Genomic DNA, 25,086 nt, shown 5'->3' with positions numbered 1-25,086 from the left:
TCCTTGAAGGCCGGGTGCTTTGTAGCCAGGTGACGCGACAGCTTGGCCGGATTCATGGAGCTGTTAGCCAAAACTTCGCAACATATAACACATTGTGGATTTCCTCCACTTTGTGTAAAGCCGTATGCAAGATAGCTGCTATCATACAATCTCTCTTTTGCTTTCTGGCTCATGATGCTAGGGCAAAAGTACTGCGTGTTAAGATCCAGCGGCTACCTCGGCAACATAACGAGCAACGAGCTTCTTTTTGCTTGTCTAGGCTTGACTTCGCGACGGCGGCGTGGGTAGTGCCAAAAACGCATGGTCGAGATTACGTCCGCGCGCGAGTTTCAGAAACACGTGCGCAGACGGGATCTCGGAGGCCAAGGATAACGGGTAGGCGTGTGAATTAGATCGTATGCAAAAAGACGTCCGCTGTCGACGCCTGCTATCGCGGGCGTGACACGCAAGATTGTTTTTTGAGGCTACGAAGAGTAAAAATTAGCTTTAACAAACCAAGCGCTGTTTGGTTCGCGCACGTACACTAAAAATGAACCTGAAACGGGGATCAGCCGGTGAGGGTTCTCGCGGAACACAAGAAGACAGCCCGCGGAACACAGGGGTTCGCGGAACCCAGTTTGAGAACCCCTGCTTTAGATTACTGTGTTTACTTAAATGTAACACAAGGGGCAACTTTGCATATTGCCCAGTGGGAAAAATAAAACCATAAATGTAACGCGAGCTAAGCGCTTGAAAAAGTACCTTTAATAGACATTGTGGCCTCATCAAAAATGCTCATTCCTTGTCAAAGGCTGAGTGCTCACAAACCGAGTCTTCCTCTTCACTCTCGTCCTCCCAGACGATGTCGTCGGAAGCCTTTGCAGTCAGACTCGCAATAAAAATCGCCTCTTGCTGCATCCACCACTCGCATATGATAGATTAGTTAACGTTTACAGCCGTCGAGCTGTCGCAGAATTTCCGGTTTCTTCTATCAGAATACCTTTACTTTCGAAGTGAGTGTTGTGCTGTGCACGGTGCATTGCCATCATGCAAACTGCGATATCAACAGAAATAACCGCACTAATCCACTGTGAAAGATGCGGTAAGTGCGGGATAAAGGTAGCAGCATGATCCTGAGCCTATGAGAAAAAAGCGAAACATTTGTACTTTGGATGGATTGGGATTTGGCTGGTTTGGCTTCGCTGGTACCCACGTTGCCAACGTAACATCGTAAAACCGCGGAAACCTAAACCGAGTGGTGACGCATTCAATATGGCTGCACCCCGGTGCTGCTTTCAGCCATCCAAATCGCAGTATTCGATTATAACGAGAGGGTAACTTCGAGAGCCAAAAATCTAAAAAAAAAAAAAAAGCTCTCATTACATTCGAGTAAATGCGGTATGTGCCCAGGAAGAAGAGAGAGATCAAGTTAATATCTCTGTAAGAGCAAGTTTGTTACTCGCTGTGAAAAGTGTCATGATAAAACCTGGTCGACAAAGAAACACCCCCAATGACAGTAAAAGCAGTGTAGCTATCTTGTTATTTCTGAGTTTATTCATGTTTTTCGTTTTTCCGTTTTTCACTTTGGAAAGCCTGTAGCCAAGGCTGTGACCGTTCGGAGTGCGCATTTCTGTTGTGAGGAGTTATATTCATTAACGTAAGTTGTGGACCATCCTTTAAGATAACATTTTTGAGTGTTGATCACTTCACGGCACATACACTTTTGAGAAATTAAAAATGTTTGTTCCTGCCTGATTCAATGTATGCAGTGCTTGCAATCATTGGCTGCCAGATGCACGCTGAATTCAGAACTTGTACTCAACTATACAGTGACATGGGGTTATAGCATACACCCATAGCCCATTTGCAACATCGAAAAATTGTAACTCTGCTTTTTTTCAAAGTTGGAGCCATCTCACTTGTCAAGCAATCATTGCTTAAAAAAATGTTTTTGGCAGGGTTTTGTCATGAATTGCGAAAGTCAAAATCGTTGCCTATTGTGCTGTAAAAAAAGAAAAATCTGGTGGGTTAAAATCAGCAGACTGTCATTGGTGCCTTGTACAAGTTTATAGTGATGGTTTGGTTGTTGTGCCCAGACTATAAGTAGTCTGATGCGACCGTATGTATTAACGAAGCCACACGAAATGCGGGCTCAGCATACTTGTACTACGTGCGTGAATGCACGATGCAACATTTTAAAATTCTGCAGTCCGCGAATGCCTGTAATCCCCAGATATGAGTTGACACTTTTATCGGTATTCATCTTTCTTTTCTGAGCCTGTGTCAGGCGCTTCTCCTTAACCCTTAGTGGCGTGATTAGAGCGGCCCTAGAACATGTTGTACTCGACATGATGCACCACGCAGCAGAGTAGGCGACGACACACAGGAGAGGCACACGTGCATGGTTTGCAGTTTGGTTTTCCAGTTAGGAGTAGCCTGCTTGCCAAGGAAATGTAAGGTAGCTTTTACTGGTTTGCATTCAAGTAGTGTTGCTGTAAAAAATTCTACGCATGTAGCACTGCTTGAAAGGATCTAGTGGGGGCTGCTGTGAGAGATGGATTATGAGGTACGCCATGACAACTTTTCTTGGCAGTGCAGAAAAAGCTGCAGAGCTTAAAAGTCCACGGAAACGGCCCCCAAGAAGGCACTGACAAACGTGTTGAGTGTGTAGAATACATCCTTTTGAGCATTAACGCAAAGTATAACTCCTTGAAACAAAGCCAGCGATTTATTATTATTTTTAAAAACAGCGTTCTTTGAAATTCGCGAGCAGAGAGAATGTCGCTTGGCGGTGTCGCATGGAACTATTTCCTTGACCTGTGACGTCACGGGTAAGTTGACTGGCAAGGCTTGCTAGAAGCTGCCATTTGCTGCGGCCACTGCAACCATGACGTCATGGACACACTTCTGGTAGCTGCGAAAATCGTCTGCTCATGCGCTGCTCGAACTCTGTGCGGGCTGTTACACAGCTCGCCGCCCTTATCGGTTAGGTGACCATTGCCCATTAAGTACAACAACCGAAGCGACGCAGGGATCGGCAGAACGAAGCTGCATTTACAAATATCTTATTTATATAAGGTAGTTTCAGGAGTACCAGAGTGTCGTCCGACGAGGCGTCAACAGCACAGTCAAGCACCGCACAATGGCAGCACCTCCTCCACCGCCGTAAACACCGCCGCTGCGGCCCCTCCTTCTGCATACCGTTCGCGAATGACACGGCGGATCGTTAGCACCGATGTCCGAAATAAAGCGTGCTAAAATTTGTTAGCGTATGGAATACTGAGCCGAATATCAAGTATGAAGCCCTCGTGAGGATCGCTGACCAGCAGCAAATTGCTGGTAAGAGTGATAGCCGTGATACAAGCTAGTTTCTGCTCAAGCCAGCTGCCGCTGGTGCATTTTGGCTGATCCGATCTGCTTGTACTAGCTATGCGTCGGCAGAGTTAATCCTATAATTATTTTACTATGGCAGGAAATGATTCAATATAAGGCAGTTTCATAAGTAGACGATTTACGTCAGCGTTGATCATGTTCCAAAGCGTCGACCGCCGCGGCTTCGAAGCGAAACAATTTAGGCCTAGCGACGACTAGGGACGGTCACGCACGGCGCCGTCGTTCGCCGCGCTCGTGCGCCCCACTCCCGCGGTAATTGTGTAACGTACCTCAGCCTGCTCGCGGCATCCCGTGCTGCAAGCGTTGCAAACTCATGTACTTTCATAGCTAAGGCAGTGCATTTTGTGACGTTCTGCTCGGCAACAAGCCATTCAAACGATACTGCAGGCAAGACAAGGCTTCAGTACGCAGTCGCTGCGCTGTCGGCCGTAATCGAAGACGTTGGGCGGCACCATATTCTATACATCAATCTTTAAACGTGATACAGTGGGCAAATGAATAACTTTGTGAAGTGGACCCGCTCGTACGTTTCGCGCACTCGGGCGCCGACGAGTAGCTTCCGTCAACACACGCCGTCATAACCTCGGTTAACGACGCAAACCGAGGTCGTCAAGCTTGGTTTGCGATAACCACGGTTAGTGGTGTAACCATGGCTTGGTCCGCCGTGTAACATAGGGTAACCACGGGTTTGCAGTTACACTAACCGTCGCTGCGAGCGAGGACGGGTTGACGCGAGTACGCCAGCGAGCGAGCGCACGGCAACCGGAAGTTCGTCGAAGTGACTTATGTCTGGGCGGAGCTTTGAACTTGCTTGTATTCTTTATTTTTTTATGGCTCCCTTCGGCATAAGAGTTGAGAGGGAAAATTGGAAGGGTCATTTTTAATCGCCGATATCTCTGGTGTTGCAGAAGCTAGATCGAAAATTTTTGCGGGAGAATGATGGGTGGTTCAATAACTAACAGTGTTATGGCGTTCTTTATCTTCCTTGGTAACCCCTTTCAGTGGACCTTTAAACGTGCCCTCATTTTCCATGCAGTGGAATATAGTCCCCATTCACAGTTGATAGTTTTAAAACACAGTGTATTTGTAGTGCTCATTATCTAGGAAATTTTTCTTGCATATTGCTCTTTCTCTGCGTCAATATTTCCTTTCATTAAAGTGAGTTGTGTGGGCACGTCCGGTTGCAAGAAGCTTCCACAGCTGGCACAGCTTCCCAAAGTCGTTTTTTAATTATGGCATCTGGCAAAGTCCGTACTCATGTAGAACATGGTGCTAGTGTAGACACCGGAAGATGAAGGGCGGGAGAGTCAGTGCACCGGGTGCAGCTGAACCGAGTAACTTCGCTGTCAAAGCAGTAGTGTAATATTGAGCTACTTTGCTTAAGGATCATGGGGTTTTTAAGCTGTCTTTAGCAACTATTGGGTGCATGTCTTCGTATATGGCAAAAATGCAGTCATCACAGAAAAGGGTAAGGACAACAACTAATCAAGTCCATCTCTGAGAAAGTGCTTTTGTAGCCTCTTGACTGAGCAGCTTCAAGACCTGAAATTGTGGGTGCGCCATGTTGGCTTATTTTGCTACTTGGCTCGTTTTCTTGCTCTACCTGTGCAGTTCTAAAAACCTAATTTAATTATGCCGTAACTTATGGCTGTTGGCTTGAAGGAGATAATTACTGTGGCCGAAATTGGTAAATTTGGCTAGCGTGGAGCTAGGGAAAAAGCTGGGGACTTTACCAGGTTCGTTTCTTTTTTTGCTTGCTTGTTTTTGCAGTTGCTCCCGGAAAGCTGTGTTGACGCCATGGAACTGCTTTCGTACCTCGACCCACCTGACCTAGGAGGCGGCACAGGTAGCACAGGCAGCAGCCATGCTGGCCAGGCTTCAAGTTCAGCCACAGCCGGAAGTACACCAGCCAACGACGATCTCCTTGCTCTGTTTGAGCCCTGACTCGTGTGATGAGTGAACTGCCTTTTTGTCCAAACAGAGCCCACACCATAAACTTAGCATCTGGTGGCATGCTTTTAGCATGGCGGTTTTCAGCATATTGTGATGCAGTTTAATGCTGACGCAGCTGTGACATTCACTGCGCGATTCTGCTGGCCGTCATGCAAGCACACAGCTTTGAAAACTGTGCGTGTGTACACGAGAACACCAAAGATAGAGGAGCTTCACGAAGAAGGAAGCTCGACTTCACACCACTTGTGATTGCGTGGATGTATGGCTGGTTGTTCAGCAACTACAGAATCATCGAAAATCAACTTGGAACATTCAAGAATTCACACAATTTGGAAACTTGCCTTTGAGTCCTAGCGAAATATTCTTATTTCAACATTTTTTGTTGAAAGATTTGAGGAAGAGATGCTCTTCTCGAAGATAGTGCTACTCCGCACATCAAATGGTCTGTTCAGTGGAGAAGCTGACTACATGCTGAGAATACTTGTGAGCAGTGTCACTGTGGCCATCAACGGATGATTCGGTGCTGTGGGCACAACCTGGCATCCTCAAGGTGCAGTCTGCTTGGACACTTTGCTTTGTGCGTGCGCTTCACTGTCCGTGATCCTAGGCTAGCCATCCCAAGCCAAATGTGCTGCGTATGTCATGATGCTGGCGAGAAATCTCAGCTGCTACTGAAGTGCTGTGCGCACGGCCGGGACATGGATCCTTTGCCACCATTACCTCATGTTGTACAGAAGCTCGTCTTGGTGGCCGGGGGCATTAACTGAAGGGCGTGCAGAAACTGGAGGCATGACTGCAATCTCAACGCCCAGTATGCAACCCACCATCTCACCGTGGGAAAGAAAGCAACACACAGCCCCTCACTCATGCTCCACCCGACGGCAACAGAGACGGTCAAAACACTACTGTGACTTTGTAAATACGGTTTTATGGCACATTCTTCGTGCCTCATACTTGAAATTCCTCGCAAAATCCTGGTATGTTGTGTATGCTTGTGTGAGCCGTGTCCTTGAATGTTGTACAGCATGTGGTTTTTGTTTGTGTGTCCTTTGCCTGCTGTTTTTACGTTTCTTCAGCCCTCAAGTATATATACATATACATATTATATATATAAATATTATAAATAAAAAAAATATATATATACTATTTATTTTAAGTGTGAGCTTGTGTGTGCCGCCGCCTCCTTTTTTTTGGGGGGGCATAGTCGCCACTACATGTTACCGCCAGCACATCTTGAATGTCAGTGTTCTTGCAGCGCTGGCCCATGCACATTTCACATAGGCTTTTGCTCTCCCAAGGTAGGCATCTGGCAGCATTTCCTCATCTGTGGTGGCTGTTTTTGTTCAGCTCCTCTGAATCGGCTTACATTTAGTAATATGATTAGTGAAGAGCACGACATTGCCCAATTTCGGTGCTGTCTGCACAGAGGGATTGCTGAACTAATAACTCTGCTTATATTGAAATTTTATGCATAGTATTCGTTTGATACAATTGGAAGCTGTGGCATATATTTGCTATAAAAAGATGTTAGTTGTGATGCTATCGCTCATTTGCGGGTTATCGTATCACTAATCTGTGCTAGATTGTTAGTACTGCTTTAAGTACTGAGTGTTGTGCTGGTATTCGTTGCAATTTGAGGCCTGTACCAATCCTTTCCTGCCACTTTCTTAAATGATAGTCCTGGTTACTATATGGACTAATGTGTCTCATGCAAGCCAGTGATTGCTTTTGAAACGGGCTGCTAGCACTATCTTTTACCATGGCTGCCACACATTTTGTAAATGATGGATCTTTCCTTGATCATTTGTTGCTGTGTAAACATGATTGAATTTGTGATATCTGAAACCTTAGGTTTTAATCTCTTTATTGAAGTACTTAATTTGTCCAAGTACCTGATTCTTGTGGGGCAAAATGTCATTATTTCATGGTACAGTGAATTTCTTAGACACAGATAAGTGTCTTCAGCCAATCATAACAGCGTGCAAAAGTTTTTGATGTTCTTTGTTAGATTTTCATAACTACTTTATAATTAATGAGAACATACTTGTTTTATTCAAAACACTGTGTAAATGCCTTTGCAAGCTACAGGTATGTGCCTGGCTAAGTTGCGAGTGGGTGACGTAAGAAGTCTTTTTTTCTTCTCACTGTTGCAGTGAACTCTCTTATCAGGGTTGCAGAGTGTTGTTAGGCCTATGAGAAAAGAATTTTGCTATATTGAGTATGGCTGGAGATGTTATAATGCCCGCAGGTGGTTGGAACTCACTTTCTTTCACTTCAGAGGGTGAAGCGCGCCTGAGCTCATACTTATGGCAATTTTTAGAGAATTCGTAAATAAATATTAATAATCATGACCCGCAGCTATAAGGTTTACTAGTGAGTTCTAAGCATGTCTTCTGTACTTGCTTGCCAAATTTTTCATGAAAATTATTTTTAGCTTACGTTTTGCGCTCAAAAGCTGGAACCATTGAAATACATAGAAAGGATGCATAGCAACTGTTGTTTTACTTTTGGTGTCAACACTTTGCAGCAATACATAGAAAGGATGCATAGCAACTGTTGTTTTACTTTTGGTGTCAACACTTTGCAGCCTGGTATGTGGCAAAGGTAGCTTGCAATATCAAAGGAACCCTACCATGTTTCAGCATCATTTTTTTTTTGTCAGAAAAATTGATTTATTTGCCTGGGAAGGAACACAAGTTGTTGTGATTCATACCTTTGTGCATATCAGATTGTATCCAAGTTTTTTGTTATCCAAGCAAATCTGTAAATTTGAGCTGAAGATTGTGGTTCTTGGTTAAATGTGTCTTGCTGCCGTGCAGTACTGACAATCACTGTCTTGTGTCTTTGAGCAGGCAAGAAATTGTGTCTATCATACAGTCATGCTTCAGTTGTAAAAAAAGTCTGCAGGAGTCATCTGAAGGGATCTGTCACCTCCGCCTAGATGTAGTCTTTCTCATTGCTGCCAGGGGAAGCCCTCCCCAGACCCGTTATACCTCAGAACGTGCACAGCATGCAAAGCACACAAAGTGTTCCTCTCTTGTCTTGCAGTAGTTGTGCTGTCCCTGTATATACTGTAATGTTGAGCACAGGGCAGAAAAGCATATGTATTTCAGCCTGGAAGGTGCCGTGTCCTGTGTTGTGCTCTAAAGCAGTGTAGGTTGCAGTGATGCAATTCTCTTTTTCTGTAGCCTAGTGAGAGATACTCCTAGATTGCATTGTAGGAAACGTGCGCTATGAAAATTGCCACGTGCATGTGATGGCTGCCACTGTTGCAATGACATAGCCTGTCGCAAAAGAGCTACTGGTGCATGGCTTATTGATGGACCACAGCAACGAAATTTTCTGTTGAGCACTATCCTTGAATATCAAAGTCCTTAGATGCTTAAAAAATAAAACTTCGTCGAGTGTGCTTTGTTGGTGAGATCCCGCAAGACTGGGAGGGGCAAGATGGCAGATGTGAGGCGGGAATCGAGGGTTGGCTGGCATCAATTATGTATAATGTCTAACTTGGGCAGCGGGAACAACAAAGGACACAGTGTGTGTGGTGCTTTGTCTTTCACTCTCCACTTAGTCTGTGCTGTGCAGGCTTGACAAGAGCCACGGGCCTTCTATTAGTGATCTGAAAAGCAATTAAGGTGGTGTTACACTTTACAGAATGCTGAGACTGGCTGAGGGTTAATAAAGGCCAAGAGCCTGAGCACTTGGCTCTTTGCTGTTGTTGTAACAAGGATATTGGAAAGATGCACGTCCCTGCAGCATACCTGATGCAATGTGTCCTGTCTGGTGCACTGCTTACTGTTGAGTTTTGTGGAGCATGCCATGGGGAGACTACCAGCATGGCTTTGCAACATGGCAGCTGGCTTTCACAGCATTCTTTTTGTCTTCCCTCATGAGCACATGTGCATACCAACACTTTCTCCACCTACTTGTTTTTGCAACTTGTACATATTGTAAAGTGCTTGCAATGCAAAATCAAGCCTCAAGTCCTTGTCGGCAATGCTGCTAGACGTTCACATGCGGAAGTGCTCCCACCAGCCCTAATGCTTCCTTGCACTATGAAAATAATCTGTATTTAAACATGCCCCTGTTACATCCTTAGATGCTTGCTTACGTGTCGTCTGCTTCATGTCTCTTGTACAGGTCTACTATCTTCATGGGTAGTATAAGAAAAAAAAAAAATCCATTTCCAACTCTGCTCTTTGTTTTCTTTGTATGGACAGTTTTGTTTTCTCCAGAAATGTTACTTAGTCAATGAATAACAGTAAATATGTGAAAGCCTTGGTGGACAGCTGGCTGACTGACTGCAAGGACATTCAGAAGGCAGGTCAAATTGTGCCGCATTTTAACGAGTGCATGCTGCGAGTTTCTTGAACAATGGAGATAAAAAATGAGTCATTAGATATGAGATGTCTTGCCTAAGCATGTTGATGGAATACATCTGTTGTGGTCCAAATTTTCTGCATTTTTATTGAACTTTTGGAACTGTCTTTTGTTGTATTGCTCATGCTATAGCTTGAATATTAATGTTGGTGGGCACTTCAACTGGGCAAATCACTTTGCCAGCAAAAAGAATGAGTGCTAACTGTAGAGCACCGTTACATTCAGCCAGTGCTAGGTCCTGATGCCAGCAGGAAGCCATCTTTAGCCCCAGGTCTGGTATAGTGGCCTGTTGGGGCATCTTTGCGACAGCAGCTGCTAGTTGATCAAACAACTTACCCCAGCATCGAACCGTGTTGCGTCACTGTTGTTACACAGTGTTTTTCTGTGCTTTTGTTGTTTTTTGGCCTAGAGAAAGTGTGAACAGAATGAAGTACTGCTTCTTGCTCTTCCTTTGGCTGAGGAGCACAAGATCTTTGTGCTCTTTACTTTGGAGGTTAAGAAAAAGGGGCTATAGTTTCGTGAAGGCAGAGGTGCGCAACATACGTCATATCAAACAGTTCCTACTATATGCATAAAGCACAGTTTTGAATCCGGTGATGGTGGGGGACATTGCAACGAAACATCCTCCTCTCTCTATTGTTTCAAGCCAGCACAGAGGAGGGAAACGCGATAAGGAGGTGTTCCCTCTGCGCACACGATGTCTTCCTTTTTTTTTTCTCTTTTTTTTTTTTCCCCATGTTCTTTCTCTTTGGCGGATCATTCGGTCTCATGTGCAAAGGTATGGCCTGTTGACTTCTCATTTTCCGTTCTTTTTCCATTGCTCGAGTGGCGCCTTTAGGGTGACAGCAGCAGCGTTCATTGATAAAGTTCTTGTCCATACCATTTCATGTTCTTCTGTTTGTCATATTTCTAGTGTAGATATCCATATTTATACAATAAAATGTTTATATAACACAGCCATCTTGTGGCTTGTCTGTACTTGGGCACATTGAGACCTGCGTGTGGTGTATCTTAACGCCTTTCTCAACTAGCACAAAAAATTGGGTTAAAAAAGGCTTTGAGACATGGCTGCCCAGCAGCGGATTATTACTGGTTTGAGGCTAATGAACGCACTGAATATACATTTTGTAGGTCTCTAAAGCATAAACATAAAGAGCTTTTGAACATGACGAAAAGGATTGTCAACTTGCTGGCAAGTTGTGGCTTTTTTTTTGTAAATGTGGGTAAGTGCCTATCTAAAGACAGTTGCGTGGTGGGAAAACAACTAGGGAGAGTCGTATATATATGTGACATTTTTGAAGCCTAAGCATAAGAAATGTGGCAAGCTCAATGGGAGAGAGGCTGTCGCGTGACAAGCTGCGGTAGCTCCTAGCTGGATTTCTCTTCAGCTCGCTGCACAGCATCACGCTTGCGCTTGAAATTTGAGATGCAGTGGCAGCCCATGAAAATCCTGGATGGGGCTTGATGACTGGTGTGCCCTAAACTGCCTATGTGTCTGTTGTCACAAAAAGTGCAGAAGAGAGCACTTGAAGGGACACAAATCGTAGCTCTATCAAATTTTTTTTTGTGTTGGCAAAATCTGACAGCACATTTTGTGCCTTAGTTGTCGCTTGTCCGCCAGTGAAATGAGCTTTTATTGCCAAGATATTTCGATTCAAAGTCTAAAACGTTTATCCCGCCTCTGTGATTCAAACGAAGTTTTCAATGTGGCGAGAAGTGATGCAAACCATGCCATCAGTGCTAAGTCCATGATTTCTGGCGGGCGACAAGCGATGGGTTCTGTAGAATATACTCCAGAAACAGCACTTGCTAACTACAGTCCAGGGTACTGACCACTGAACGAAATCGCCTTTTTTATACTGACTCCAAACAAGCCACGACCAGATGCATCACAATTCTTTAGCTTTTATTTAGCCTCATGGTTAGAGACATTTCAGCTCCCGCTTCTAACAGGTCACTGACTTTTAGAGGGTCACTGAGGTTACATGAAGTTAAGGCATGTAACCTGGTCGTCGTGAGGCTTGTATCTCTTTCTGAACGAGCGGCCGCAAGCTTTTTTTTTTTTTTTCTAAAACTAATAAATTGCGGAGTTACAGCCATCGAAATCAATCTACAGCGCTATGTTGGATGGATGGACACACGGACAGCTAGACGGACGGGCGGATGGCAGGCGTGATGGCGTTCTAGACGCTGCTTTGCATATAACAGGGTATTTGCGAGAGCAGCTTTGCTGCACCGAGGCTCGAAGGGGGTCACACATGAGTGATCGATTTTATTAGTAACACTATTATACAGAATGCACAGATGCACCGAAGGTAATACGGACCACGCAAGAAGCGCATTAACTGCGCTCCAGCGCGCTCTGCCATTAGATCGAAGCACATACTAGAAAAGGGTGTTGCGGCCGACCATCTTGCGGTTTTGATGCTTGCCTTATCGCCGACACGGGGTAAGCCGCGGTTCTTCCATCATTGCTCGTCAGGGGTTCTTTTAATCCCCCGCTTAGGGATTTATATATCTTTGGCACTGGTATGCATGGTGCCAAAAGAATTTGTACCGGCGGTCGCGCGTCCGCCACGTAGTTCTTCGTTCCGAAGTTATTCTTCGAACACTGACTAACGCCACGCCCGCGTCTCCGCTTTTGCCTATCGAGACATCCTACGATGTATTAAAAACGTGCCTTACGAACGCTTGGTCGAGCGTGCACGCTCGACCAAGCGAAGAGAGGAGCAATCGCTGAGTTTACGACCAACTTTCAGAGCGTAAACACTTTATTAATAAAAATGCCCGCATTTACAGACATAGAAGAAGACAGGACGAACACTGTCTGTGTCCGTTTTAAATGCGCTAGCCTTTTTATTAATGATGACACAAGTATAGTCCAGCTTTCTGCCTTGACAGTGCAAACACTACTATTCGGGTGCAGTTCCGGATTTCGCCTCGCTGGGACCGAAGGGAGCTAACCAAGGTTAAAGTGGGAATTAGACCAAGACAAGAAAAGTAAGTGAATCGTATCCTCGCCGGGAACTATCCTTCCCCAGCCGAGCGACTATACTCCACGCCTACTTCCTGAGAACGAGTTCACAATTCTTCCATGCAATGTTGTAACGTTGCCTGAGGAAGATTGCCATGACGTTTCAGAATTGTGGCGGTAACGTAATGGTCATACGTTTAACCAACGTTAGGTACGAACTTCTCGATGTTTCTGAGTTACACCTAGACAACATTCGTGAACATAAATTTGTAACATAATATGAAAAGGCTCGTACCAAGATCGGACTTTTTAAAATAAAAATTATTAGCAACACATGACCACAAACCCTTGTAGTTTTTCACCTTTGTCATTCCAAGCTCATAAATGACTGAAATATCTTCTCTAAACTTGCGAGTATGGCTCTAAAACAGGGTGCCATCGTGTAGGCGATATATAAGCTTTGTACAGAAGGATAAATGTTTGGGCGTGTTGGTTCGTCGTCACGCAAAGCAGAGCGAAAAAAAAAAAAAGGACGAGGTGAGGACAGGACAAGCGCTACTATCAACAAACGTTTATTGCGGTTCCGGAGCATACTAGGGGAAAGAAGGTAAGAGAAACTACGATATATTCACGTGCCACCTATGCTAAAAAATAATCCAGCTCGGTTTTAGATAGAGCCATAGACGGTTTGCTGACACATTCATCCCCTGACCATACTATCAGCGACGCTTCCACATTCTCCCTAGTCAGGCCGGTGTGGTGGCGATACTTTTAGCAATCGTTTGGTCGAACAAAGGATAGCACGGTGTCTCACGTTCACACTTTTTACAATGGGCAGCTAACTGCCCGACTATGGCAATGTTGCGGTCTTCATTAGAGTGCTCTTGCAGCCTTACGTTCAAACATCTACCAGTTTGGCCAATAGTGTCTACCACATGAAAGCGGCATTTTATACACTCCTTCTGGCAAGGTACCAAGGGATCCCTGTGTTTGATAGCACACGCCGATTTTCGCGTACGCGTGGGACAACTTGACCTCCAAAGGATCAAAACTCGTATCTCAAAAGTGGTCAGGATGGAGGAGCCTCCAGGAAGAGAAATCGGCATTGCACTGCACCCGCGCTGACGCCTGCCACTTCTTCAATCGAGACAGGTGGGGCATGTAATTTTTGGTAGTGGGGGCTTCGTGCTCACGCCCCCCTAACTATACTCAAATGCAAAAATCAGAATTTTACGTGTGTATAATACTTTTAGGGGCATTATATTATAAAGATAAAACAATGACAACAAGAATGCAGGAATTTTGAGCGTAGCTTTAAACATATATATACGAGCGAAAGTTCTGCTAAGCATGGTTTAGCAATTGTTGTACACAATTTGACGGTTTGAATTAGGGGGCACTCGAGCTTCGCTTTACGAGTAGATGCAATAGGGTTTTAACACCGCCTTTTCATCCCGCGAAACTTGAGGTGCAACTTCGAATTTCGCTTCCGAATGACCTTGAGTGAAGACAAATACTGCGCTTTCTTTTCCCCAAACCAACTTTAAATATGAAGAAATCGTTCAGTGCAAAGGCGGTGTGACCTAGACCTAATTAAGCTTAGGTGTCCACTCAAAAGTGAGACAAACAGTTCTTTTTCCCCAAAACCAACTGAGACAAAAATATTAAAAAATCGCGGAATGAAAGGTGGTGTTGAAGGCGCTATCACATTTAGTCTAATTCAAACCGTGCACAACATTGCTAAACCGCCGTGGTTGCTAACTGGTTGAGACGCTCGGCTGCTGAAACGGGCTACCCGGTATCGCGACTCTGGGCGCACAAGGCCGGAGCCGAGGGTAGCGATGACCAGTGAGGCGTCGAGGAACCGCGGAAACGAGGAACTTCCATTCTAGCAGAGTACAAAGAATTTATTCTTATCTTTACATGGTGGAGAACTCAGATGAATGCCCTCTCCCGATGCTAATCTAATACACCAGATTTTCAGTTGCAGGGTTCCCTATAGGGATTCCCTAAGCAAGGAATCTGTTGACCTTGTTCGGCCTCAGCGGTTGTTGGATTGTCTGTGCGAGTTTCTATGCCGGACCTTCGTGCATGTGTTGATGTATATGTACGTGTACTTGTGTTTTGGGAGTATTAGCTCTAAAACGCGAGCTCTTCCTTCGGACTCCACTTTGAGTTTACTTTCCCTTTGCTATAGGGCATGCTTTTCGATGTGGCGGGGAGCAGACTCGGCGAAACATGTAGGCTCCCTAGTCAAAACCTCCGCGCAGCGCGGCCGCGTCGTCTGTCTGCTCCCCGCCGCATCGAAAAGCATGCGTCGTCTGCTCCGCGCTGCTTTCCAGCACGTGTTTGCGCGCGCGCGCTCGGTTGTTTCTCTCCTCCTCCGGCCGCGTTCTGGCCGCCGTCGCGTTCCAACGAAAAAAAAAAAAAAAAAAAAAAAAAAAAAAAAAAAAAAAAAAAAGAGAGAGAGAGAGAGAGAGAGAGGAAGAAAATAACTGAAATGAAAAAGTGGCGGCGCGCTTTTTCGCAAAACTCGTGTTGAAACGGTAACGGGATGGTTGTCGGCTTTTTTTTTTTTTTTTTTTTTTTTTAGGTATCTCGTACCGCTCGTATCTCGCACCTCTGTTTGTAACTGGCGGTGCCGCAGCAGCCATCGCGGAACTGAGACGGCCTCAAGAAACAGATATACGTCAATAATGCCATCACTTGGCGCTTATAAAGGAAAAACACATACGTCAATCATTCTATCCTCATACGGGATCCTGCTTCGGGAGCTCAAAACTACGCATTCGCTAGAGGAGATAACTCAACTAGGAATTTCACAGCGTAGCTGTGGAATTAAGAAGACAAAGGTTTCCGTAGAGAGATGTCTCCGCTTGCATGGAAAGTCGTCAGGCATTTTCTCGCTCTTCGTCTCGTGGAAAGAGGAAACTGCCGCAGAGATGGCATGCCTCGGCTTCTCTCCCGTGACCCAGGTCGTTAAGAAACCCCTCATCGTTTAAGGTAGATAGGTCATTGATTTCGGATGGCAGTGCCGCAGCAGCGAACTCCCCCTGACCGCTGTCAGCAGGAACCAAAGAGTAAGGCGGCATGCTTTGTGCCTTTGTAGGGAACGCGTCCTAAACGCGCCGAGAACAGGCACCACGGCGCCGGTAGCATCGCCTAAAACGTCTGTCCCCAAAGAGTTGAATAGGCACCTTTCAAGTGAGCAGTCACAAATGGAAAGGAAGCTTCCCAACCAGCGCCCGGAGCACTCGTCGCCGTGTGCACGCGTATCAATTCTCAACCGGAAGGCTGTACCCTTCATTCTCTGAACATGGACAGAGACATCAAGAGGTGCCGCCTCAGGTCTTCCAAAGTACCTGTCGCTTGCCTCTGCCTTCGAGTAGCGAATTCGCGTTCATGTTATTTTTTAATATCAGAGCCTGCCAACAAGCGCTCTTTGAAAACAATGTCCGCGGCGATCAATAAATCATAATTTCTCACTTTCGAAAGCACCAATAAAAAACGTGCCTCCAGCCAGCCTCTATGTCAGCCGGGGCACAGAAAAAAGCAAAAACAAGAAACCCACTGGCAAAGAGCGCCGGCTTTGCGCGCGCAGACGCGCGACCACCCCTCGTCCTCACTCTCCTTCTCACGCTCCGCGTGCACGTGCGGCTGCCTGTGGCACGCGCTCCCGAGCGAGTGGGCTGCGCAGACTCCGCAGACAGCCGTGCGCGTATGCGCGTAGGCATGGCCTCCGAGATCACCTCCGCGAACACGCGCGCAGGAGTGATCTCGGAGGCCATGGCGTAGGCGCGGCCGGTCTCGAGGGAGCGCGCGCTCTGATTTGATTTATTTATAGGAAGGGAAAGGCGCGGTAACTGTCTCACTTGATTTCTGTGGACACCGCAACCGCGCCGTAAGGGAAGGGAGAAAGATGGGAGTGAAAGTGGATAGAGAGAAAGAGGAGCCGTAGTGGAGGGCTACGGAGTAATTTCGACCACCTGGGGATCTTTAACGTGCGCTGCCATCGCACAGCACACGACGCCTCTTCGTTTCGCCTCCATTGAAACGCAGCCGCCGAGGTCGGGTTCGAACCCGGGTACTCCGGCACAGTGGTCGGGCGTCTTACCAATGCACCACCCCGGCGGGGCTCTCCCTCGAGACCGGCTGTGGCCACGGCCGGTCTCGAGGGAGAGCGCGTTTCTCTCTTCTCTTACGGCCTCTCCAATGGGGTCTGTTTCCACCGCCCGCCGCGCCTCGGTGGGGTCGCCACCGCCCCACTGCTGCTAACTGCTGCTCCTCCGCTACAGCCGTTCACGCGCAAGGGAAACGCGCGCTCGCTCTTCGCTCCGCCCGCATCGGTTGCAACCCAGGTTCTGATATTTCACGCCTTATGGCTTATAGGAAGAAGCCGTAATCTGCGTCTGATTTATCGTGTATGAGCAATAAAATAGTCAATAATGCGCGTGCGCGCGAGAGCGCGCGCGCCTTCGTCAGTGCTGTCGCGCACGGTCGAATGAAGTTTCGGGTGCACTTACATCAACACTTTTTGTGCCTAAATTTTTCACAAAACTATATGTACCATTTTATGCAGTGTGCCTTTGAAAGCTGTAAGCAGGTACAGCGCGACCTGACGCTAGTGCATGACAAACTGTTCGGTGGATATTCTGTCAACCGCTGCCGTTTTCGTTTAGAGCAAAAGAGGCACTGACGAAAATTCACAGCACGTCTGAGATTCAGAGTAAGGAACAAAAATTTACGCATACAGTTAAAATTTCAGTTGTCTAGTGAAGTGGGCTGTTCTAGCTTCGTTTAAAACAAATCAGTAGGTTGAAAGACAGCAGATGTATACGTAGTCTCGCGACTGACGCACACGTAGGCAGTCGTAGTCAGTTTAATACAGTGATAAAAAAAAAAAAAACATTTAATCAAGGAAATAGGCATAAACATATATGCATAATTGAAAAGAGCAACAAACAATAAAAAAACATGTCCTTCAAAGTCAATACATTGCACTCATTCATCAAAACGGTACATGCGGCTAGAAAATTAATATCTCGAAATCTTTCTGGATGGTTTGTGCACATAAGGAGCTGGCCTTTCGTTCCTGTCTGTCACTTTCTTAGCATAATTGACAAGAAGGATTCTGAGAAATTTCTCACATATTAAAGAAGCGGACCTTATAGCATGGCTATTGTCAATGCCTTCCGGGCAACTCAGCAAAGGTGAGTTCTCAAGTGCTGGCTGGATTAAGATTTTAAGGACTTCAAGGACATTTGTGTGTGGTAGGTGCACGACAGCTTTTTCAAAAAAAGGCAGCCTTGTCCAAGAGGGCTACAAACTCTGGTTTTGGATAATGCAGCCCGCTAGAATCTTGTCCTCGCAGAATATAGTGTACATGGGGCTGCTTCTTTCGCTGGTTTCAAGAAGGATAGCACAAGCGTCACACCCGAAGTCACTGATTAACTTCACAATGTATCCAGCGACGTAAACTAAACCAGAATACGTGACAGTGGGTAATGGGATGACAGGAGATACCATCACTTCTTTCAGTTCCTCGGTTACTGATTGCGGCAGAGCTGAAATGATTTCGTCGGTGTCGACACTAGGTGCCTAGGCGCGCAATACAGCGCGACATACAACTCCTATAGTCACCTCTGAATAAATAGCACAGAGAAAAGCTTTCATATCCATTACTGAGGAGTGCCCCTTGAGTAACAGTGGCGAATGTGTAATAATTAAGCAAAGCATTCTACCAAAATAATGGGGCAGCGATTGCTCTCTAAGGCAGGCATTACTGCACAGATAGTTGCTATTAGTTCAAAAACATACTAGAAAAAGAAAGGAAATATTGCTAGGAATTAGTGCTTGAAATAGATTTCCTGTTTTTTCATGAAATAATCATGATATCATGTAAACATTTCATTAAACCAACATTTATTTGCAAAATTAAAATAATGTTTAAAATACAACATAAAACATTTGCTGGTCTATAATTTATAGCAAAATTGATAACAAAACTTGAAAGCGTTTACTCTGACGTTATACTAATACTTTATGTCATGTAAGCATTGCGCAACTTACATTACATTTTTTATAAAATTATTTTCATCTTCGGTGTTACCTCGATGGTTTCTCATCTAGCGCTGAAAGATGGTTTTGCCATTGTTGCTGTTATGTTTGCCTTGAAGAAGATTCGATGTGATCATGCTCATTCATGTTTTTTATTCATCTTCTTGTACAGGCTTGGGAAAACGTTCAGATTAAAATGAACAAAAGTAAATGCCATGCCGCAATACATGTCATATGCTTGTCGAACGTTTGCTGAGCGCGACAGTGTTTTTTAATATAAAGACTCCATTCACGTGTGTAGCACGCTGACAGGATGGCGCTGCAGCATCTACCTTCTGTAATCTTTCATTTAGGGGCTGCACTCGCCACGAAACCCGCGGGCGACAGCGCGAAACTAGGCAAAAGCCACCCGCCGCCACTGAAGCAGATGCGGAACGAACAGTGAGCAGGTCGCGCCCCTTGCGGCGGCAGAGAGCGTAACTCAAGGAGAAAAGTTTCCATTGTTCACGCGGCGATTGAGAAGGCCGTAAGAAAGAGCGCGCGCTCTCTCCCTCGAGACCGGCCGTGCTGTGGCGTAGGTTTGCAGTACCTCTCCGCTCCGCTAGAAACCGAGCGCTGGCGTCGCGGAGCAAACTCCAGCTATGGTGGCTTCTCCAGCTACGGTCGGTATCGAGGCCGGCCATACTCCAGCTTGGGCTCCCTAGAAGCGCTTCTTTTGCCTTGTCTCGGACCCTCATTAGCGCGGTCTCCCGCTGTCCCGTCGCCCGAGTGTGAGCGGCCGGAGGCCATACAACCCGCGAGAGGGGTCAGGCTTTCGTTGCGCCACACTGCGATGTGTAGCGCGCATCTGGTGCGCTTTGCGAAGGTTGCCGAGGAGACAGTTTGCAGTGACTGTTTTTATTTTGACTTGTGGAAAGCGGCAAAAGGGGCATGCTCTTGGCTCATTTCAGGAGCGCGGGATTGCGCTCGAGTCTTTTTTTTTTGCTGAAGCTACTCCTCGCGATAGGGCGCTCGCGCTGGCCGACCGCTGGGAGTAGCGGCTGCTTTGGAGCTGGTGCAAGATGCGCCAGCTCGACTGCGGGAACGCAGAGTCCCTCGTTTTTCTGCTTTAGCAGTCGGAGCGGCCGATCGCGGCCAGTTGTCATTCATTTTTGATTGTTGCTCCCTTGGGGAAGTAAATCCGTCTTGACTCTTGCATCATCTCTCATATATAGTCTGTACAAAGCTCTCCGGGAAGCACAAGTTGACAGCTTTGCGCACTGCATCACGTAGTCCCGCCCCGCACATTCTTTCTCGCACGCCACTAACTACTACGGACCGCTGCCGATTGGAACTGTCTTTGTTGCGCTCATCAACGCGACGTACCACACCGCCGGCTTCTGGACTGGCGCCTGCTCGTCGAGAGCGCAGCTGTGATGTGTGCACTTGAGAGCCGGCGCGCTGTGCGTGCCTTTTCGTTCGTTTCCCATGGCCCCGGATCACTATACCCGGATCGCGGAATGCCCGGCTGGCGCGGATTTCAAGTCGTCAACGCAACGCCGCCCGTAAGACAACTCCGGATGTTCGCGCGTCGACAAGGCGAGCAGCAATATTCCCAACCGCAAGTTCAGAGAGCATCTGCGGTGTGTGGATGTGTTTGTGTGTGTGCTAAGCTCTTGTGTAAAGGAGCAGAGGATGCCACGAAGCTCATTCCCACGGGACTCGGACTGTCTGGCACGGGCGCACGTGACGACGGCAGCGGATTCGAACACTATGGAATGTGCACACGTGAATTTGTGAGCACATCACTACAGGTGTGAGGAGGAACTAGGTTGGAGCCTATTGGCCCCGCCCAGAGAGTTTTATTCGTCCCTATTGACTTAGCGTTGTGGCCTTTGTTTAGCAAGCCTATTTAACGAGGTGTCAGGGGTGATTTTGGGGAGTAGAGCAGGAGGAGGAAGATGAGGGAGAAAGGCAAGGAGGTTAACCCGTAATAGAAACCGGTTTGCTACCTTGCACAGGGGGATATAAAAATGGTAAGAGAGGGATGGGTGAAGTTAGTATACAATCACATCACAGACATGTCACACCACGTCACAGTCATATCACGTAACGTAACAGCAAAATCATAGCCTTTCGATTAGGCCTGTGCTTTTCATAAAGCGGAGCAGTGCCTGGGAGGCCTTCACCGCAGACGACCGCCGTGGTCAGATACCTAAAATCTTAATTTCAGTCAATGGGCGTCCATCGATCCTAGACGCTCCAGCGCACGGCATATGACAATGTCTTTCCTCACTGTATATGGGGCACTCACAAAGAATGTGGCCTATAGTCTCGTCGCACTTACAGTTTGTACATGCAGGGCTGTTTGCCATACCTATCATAAAAGAATAAGAGTTTGTGAATGCTACACCAACCCACAGGCGGCACAGCAAAGTTTCTTCACGTCGGGGTAGGCCAGGTGGAAGCCGAAGCTTCAGGTCAGGGTCCAGGGATTTTAAGCGGCAGTTCGCAAACTGGCCAGAATTCCACAAGGAGAGCGTGTGTTCCCGCGCAAGTGCGCGAAGCCTGCCCGCTGCGTCTGACCTCGAAAAGAGAGTCAACACACAATCGCCGTCTTGGTGGGCTGTTCGTGCGACCAGGCTCGTCCGCTCGGAGATTGCCCGCTATGCCGCTGTGTTCCGGAAGCCATTGGTAGATGATGTCATGTCCTCCATTAATTGCATAGTGATGAATTTGTCGTATTTCCGCAACGAGTTACTCATGGGCTCCACGGCGAAGAGCCGCTTGTAAGGTTTGTAGGGCTGCTTTTGAATCTGTGAAAATAGACCATCGCTGAGGGCTCTGCTGACTGACATGCCTAATTGCGACACGGAGAGCGGTTAGCTCTGCAGCTGTTGAAGAAGTCTGGTCAATTGTCCTAACTTCTATTTCTGTATTAATTGAGGGTATGACCATGGAGCCTGAAGAACTCGTGGCATTCACTGAACCATCGGTGTAGACGTGCAAACGGTTTGCATGGTGCTCATGGAAGTATTCAAGAGTGACTTGTTTTTGTTCTGTCGGCGATAGCTCGACCTTCTTCCTGATGCCGGGTATTGAAAGAAGCACGTGTGGTTTATGCAGGCTCCATAGTGGAGAGGATGGTCTAGATGCGGGTGTAAAGCTGGGACGGCAGAATAGCGCGATGCGCATCAACGGTCTCTGTAAACGGTGTACGCGGTCTGGTAATAGGAAGACCGGCCAAATGATGACAGGGAACCCAGGAGGTGCGTCGGAAATGTGCCCTCAGGACGTCAACTGTTAGGTAGGTAGATATGGGGTGCTCCTTTGCAATTAAAATGGTAGCAGCCGTAGAGGAACATTTCGGCAATCCCAGGTAGGTTCGCAGAGCTTGAGCTTGAATGCTCTGTAGAATTCCTAACTTGGTTTTCCTGATAGTTCCAAGTGCAGGTAAGCTGTACCGAAGAAATCCCATAAATAATGCACGGTACAGCTGGAGCATTGACCGCACGGATGCTCCCCATGACTTTCCCCCAATAAAGGCAGGTACGTGAACAATTGCTGTCAGCATCTTTTTCATGAATGAAATATGGGGAGTCCACGAAAGATTTCGGTCGATGATCACTCCCAGAAAGCGATGGCTGCTTTCGTAGGGTATCTTTACCATTAATGCGTACGGTGTAAGATGTTCTTGCATGTAAATGCAACTAGCGAACACTTTTCCGCTGATATCTGTAGACCTTGCAGGTAGAGGTAGGCCGCAACTATACTTGCCGCCTTTTGAAGCCTCGCTCTTACCTGTGGGCGCGTAACTCCTGATGCCCAGATACAGATGTTGTCTGCATATATTGAAAGTTGCGCCGACTGTGGTATGAAGTCGACAAGCCCGACAAGAGTGAGATTGAAGAGCGTTGGGCTTAGTACTCCGCCCTGTGGGACTCCATGGGAAGTGAAATGAGATGTTGGGCCATCCTCAGTCTGCATAAAGTGAGATCTGTTGGATAAATAACTGCGTATCCAGCAAAAAACACGACCGCCAAGCTCGGCAGCTTCCAGAGCGTCCAAAATGGCCTGGTGAGTGACGTTGTCATATGCGCACGTTATATCCATGGAACAACGCCGCGGGTAAAAGTCAAAATTTTTTGACTTTGTACAGATGATACTAGGTCCACCACGTTGTCAACTGAAAAGCGTCCGCGTCGAAACCCTGACATTATATCGGGATATATGCGGTAGCACTCCAGGTACCACTAAATATGTGTAAGCAGCATTCTTTCCAGTACTTTAACGCAACTAGCCAGTGCAATCGGACGGTATGATGTCAAGTACAGAGGCGATTTGCCAGGTTTCAGGAGCGGAACTAAACGACTGCACTTCCACTCGTCTGGAACTGTACTCTCACTTCATGATTTGTTGTAATTTTCTAAAAGAGAGTGCCTAGCTTCTTGTCCAAGATTTGCAAGCGCAGTGTATGTTACACCGTCGGGACCCGGCGATGATGACCATTTGCAAGAAGCCAGCGCAGCGTCAAGCTCCTCCACAGAGGAGGGAAGGTCCATTCGTGAATCCCGTGAAGCTGGAACATCGTTGAAACGTAGCGCTGCCATTGGAGTCATTTGGCCTGCTATCCTAGCGCAGAAATCTTCTGCTACCTCGACCTCACCCCGTCTTTGGTAGAGTGCGAGAGATTTAAATGGGTAGAGCTGTTTAGGGGATGGTCGGAGATCACGAACGACATTCCAGATGCGTGATAAAGGCTTGCGGGGTTCAAGCGTTTCACAGAATGACCGCCAACGTTTTGCCTGGAGGGCTTGAATTCTGCGCTGAATTTTCTTTTGCATCCGTCTCGCATCTTTGAGGTCGAGGCGCGACTTCGTTCGTCGGCATCTACGCTCTGCCCTCCGTCGCAATGATCGCAGGCGTTGTAATTCTGTATCAAACTCAGTGTAGGTAGGCATTGGGGCGAAGAAAGACGTCGCGTTTATCATGGCCTCCTTAATTATCTCTTCAATACCTGCAGAGAGTCCTGCTGTGCAAGCATCCTCCATAAGTGCTTGAAATGCCGACCAATCGATGTGGCGCATTCTTTGGACAGAAGTGGATGTGGAAAGGCCATTAATGATCACATATGTAGAAATGTGGTCTTCCGTGTGTTTCTACATCTGCAAACCATTGGACGTTGCTGGTCAGGCATCGAGAGCTAAATCAAGACAGCTGCTGTAAGTTGCCCCCCCCCCCCCCCCCCCCTTGAATAAAAGTCGCTATACCGTTGCAATAAACATGCTGTAATCTCGTTCCAGCAGGCACACCTCAACATACCGCCTGTCAGCGCATCCGAGCACGGCGGGTGAGAGGAGAACCCTTTCGAAGGCTAGCAGCTGAACAGACCGTCGCCTCTTTGGACGAGCACGGTGGGTGACAGCTTGGACAGCGGCTTCGAAACATAACTGTCTTCCTCAGGCCATTTTCTAGTGTGCCAATTTTAGTAAAGCTTTTAGAAGAGTATTTTCTTGAGTGATTCAGTTTCATATGTGTTATTTTTTGTTTATTAATTGCAACCGCATGAACTACCTTTTTATTTTATTTTTTTATCTGTGAGTCTTTAAATGCATTGTATTGCCACTCCTTCATGGGTCAAAATATTGGCTTGCAGTATTTTCAAATAAATAAATAAATACGTCGGGCAGTTTACAGGCGACCAGAGCCCTTCACGCGGCTGAGCATCTTATTGCCTGTGTTTTTGTTCTTCCGGTCCGGCGCCTTGTGGGTCTCTCCCTCAGCGGCATTATGCTACAGCCACCGGCCAGACCTCGCGCGAAGCCGGCGATGAATTTTTCCTCCGCTTCTGTTAAGCGGCATGTTGGTTCCAAACAGTTTAAAGGGCCACTGTTCAGGGTATGACTTTTTAAGCAAAGGAGCCCGATGCTTCGATCAGGTACCGGAGATAATCTGTGCAAAATGCCACAGCGATACACGCGCCCAGCAAAAATACAAATCAAAGCTCTCTCAGCCTTCCCTTCGGGAAACCAGCTTCCCCGTTCTCTACGAATCACTAGGCTGACGTCGGAGTAGCGACGACATCCATTGGTCCGTCTCGCTGACTCACTGGTTAAGGATGGGCGTACACGACTAATTGTGTGCGCCGCTCGTTGCGCGCTTTTCCCTCGCCACGGCCGGATTGAATGCAATGAATGCAGCGGCGCGCGCTCCCTCGCCCGTTTCGTTTTCGCGCACGCAGAGTGCCATGCTCCACCTCCAACCAAACGCGGAAGATGAAAGGGAATTTGGCTTGCGGAGGCTAGACGACCGGGCATGTGAATGAACAACCTTTTCGAGGAAATGGGAGGAGAGAAACACGACAGAATCGG

At 47.0% G+C, this 25,086-nt stretch overlaps 1 protein-coding gene across 10 annotated transcripts in view; it reads left to right on the top strand.

Moving 5' to 3' along the window:
- Positions 1-10,433, top strand: part of tna (Zinc finger MIZ domain-containing protein tonalli) — a 254,780-nt gene extending 244,347 nt beyond the window's left edge. For all 10 annotated transcript variants that reach the window (XM_084588929.1, XM_084588927.1, XM_084588928.1 and 7 more), the window contains one exon: positions 5,143-10,433. In XM_084588929.1, the coding sequence (XP_084445055.1) occupies positions 5,143-5,316 (174 nt within the window). In that variant the 3' untranslated portion in view covers positions 5,317-10,433. The remainder of the gene's footprint in view (positions 1-5,142) is intronic.
- Positions 10,434-25,086: the final 14,653 nt, after the last annotated feature.

This window comes from Amblyomma maculatum, chromosome 1, assembly GCF_055883805.1.
Source record: "Amblyomma maculatum isolate TAMU_Amacu chromosome 1, ASM5588380v1, whole genome shotgun sequence".
Lineage (NCBI taxonomy): Eukaryota > Metazoa > Arthropoda > Arachnida > Ixodida > Ixodidae > Amblyomma > Amblyomma maculatum.
Note: the sequence above shows the minus strand (reverse complement) of the source record. Positions and strands in the feature narration are given on the sequence as shown.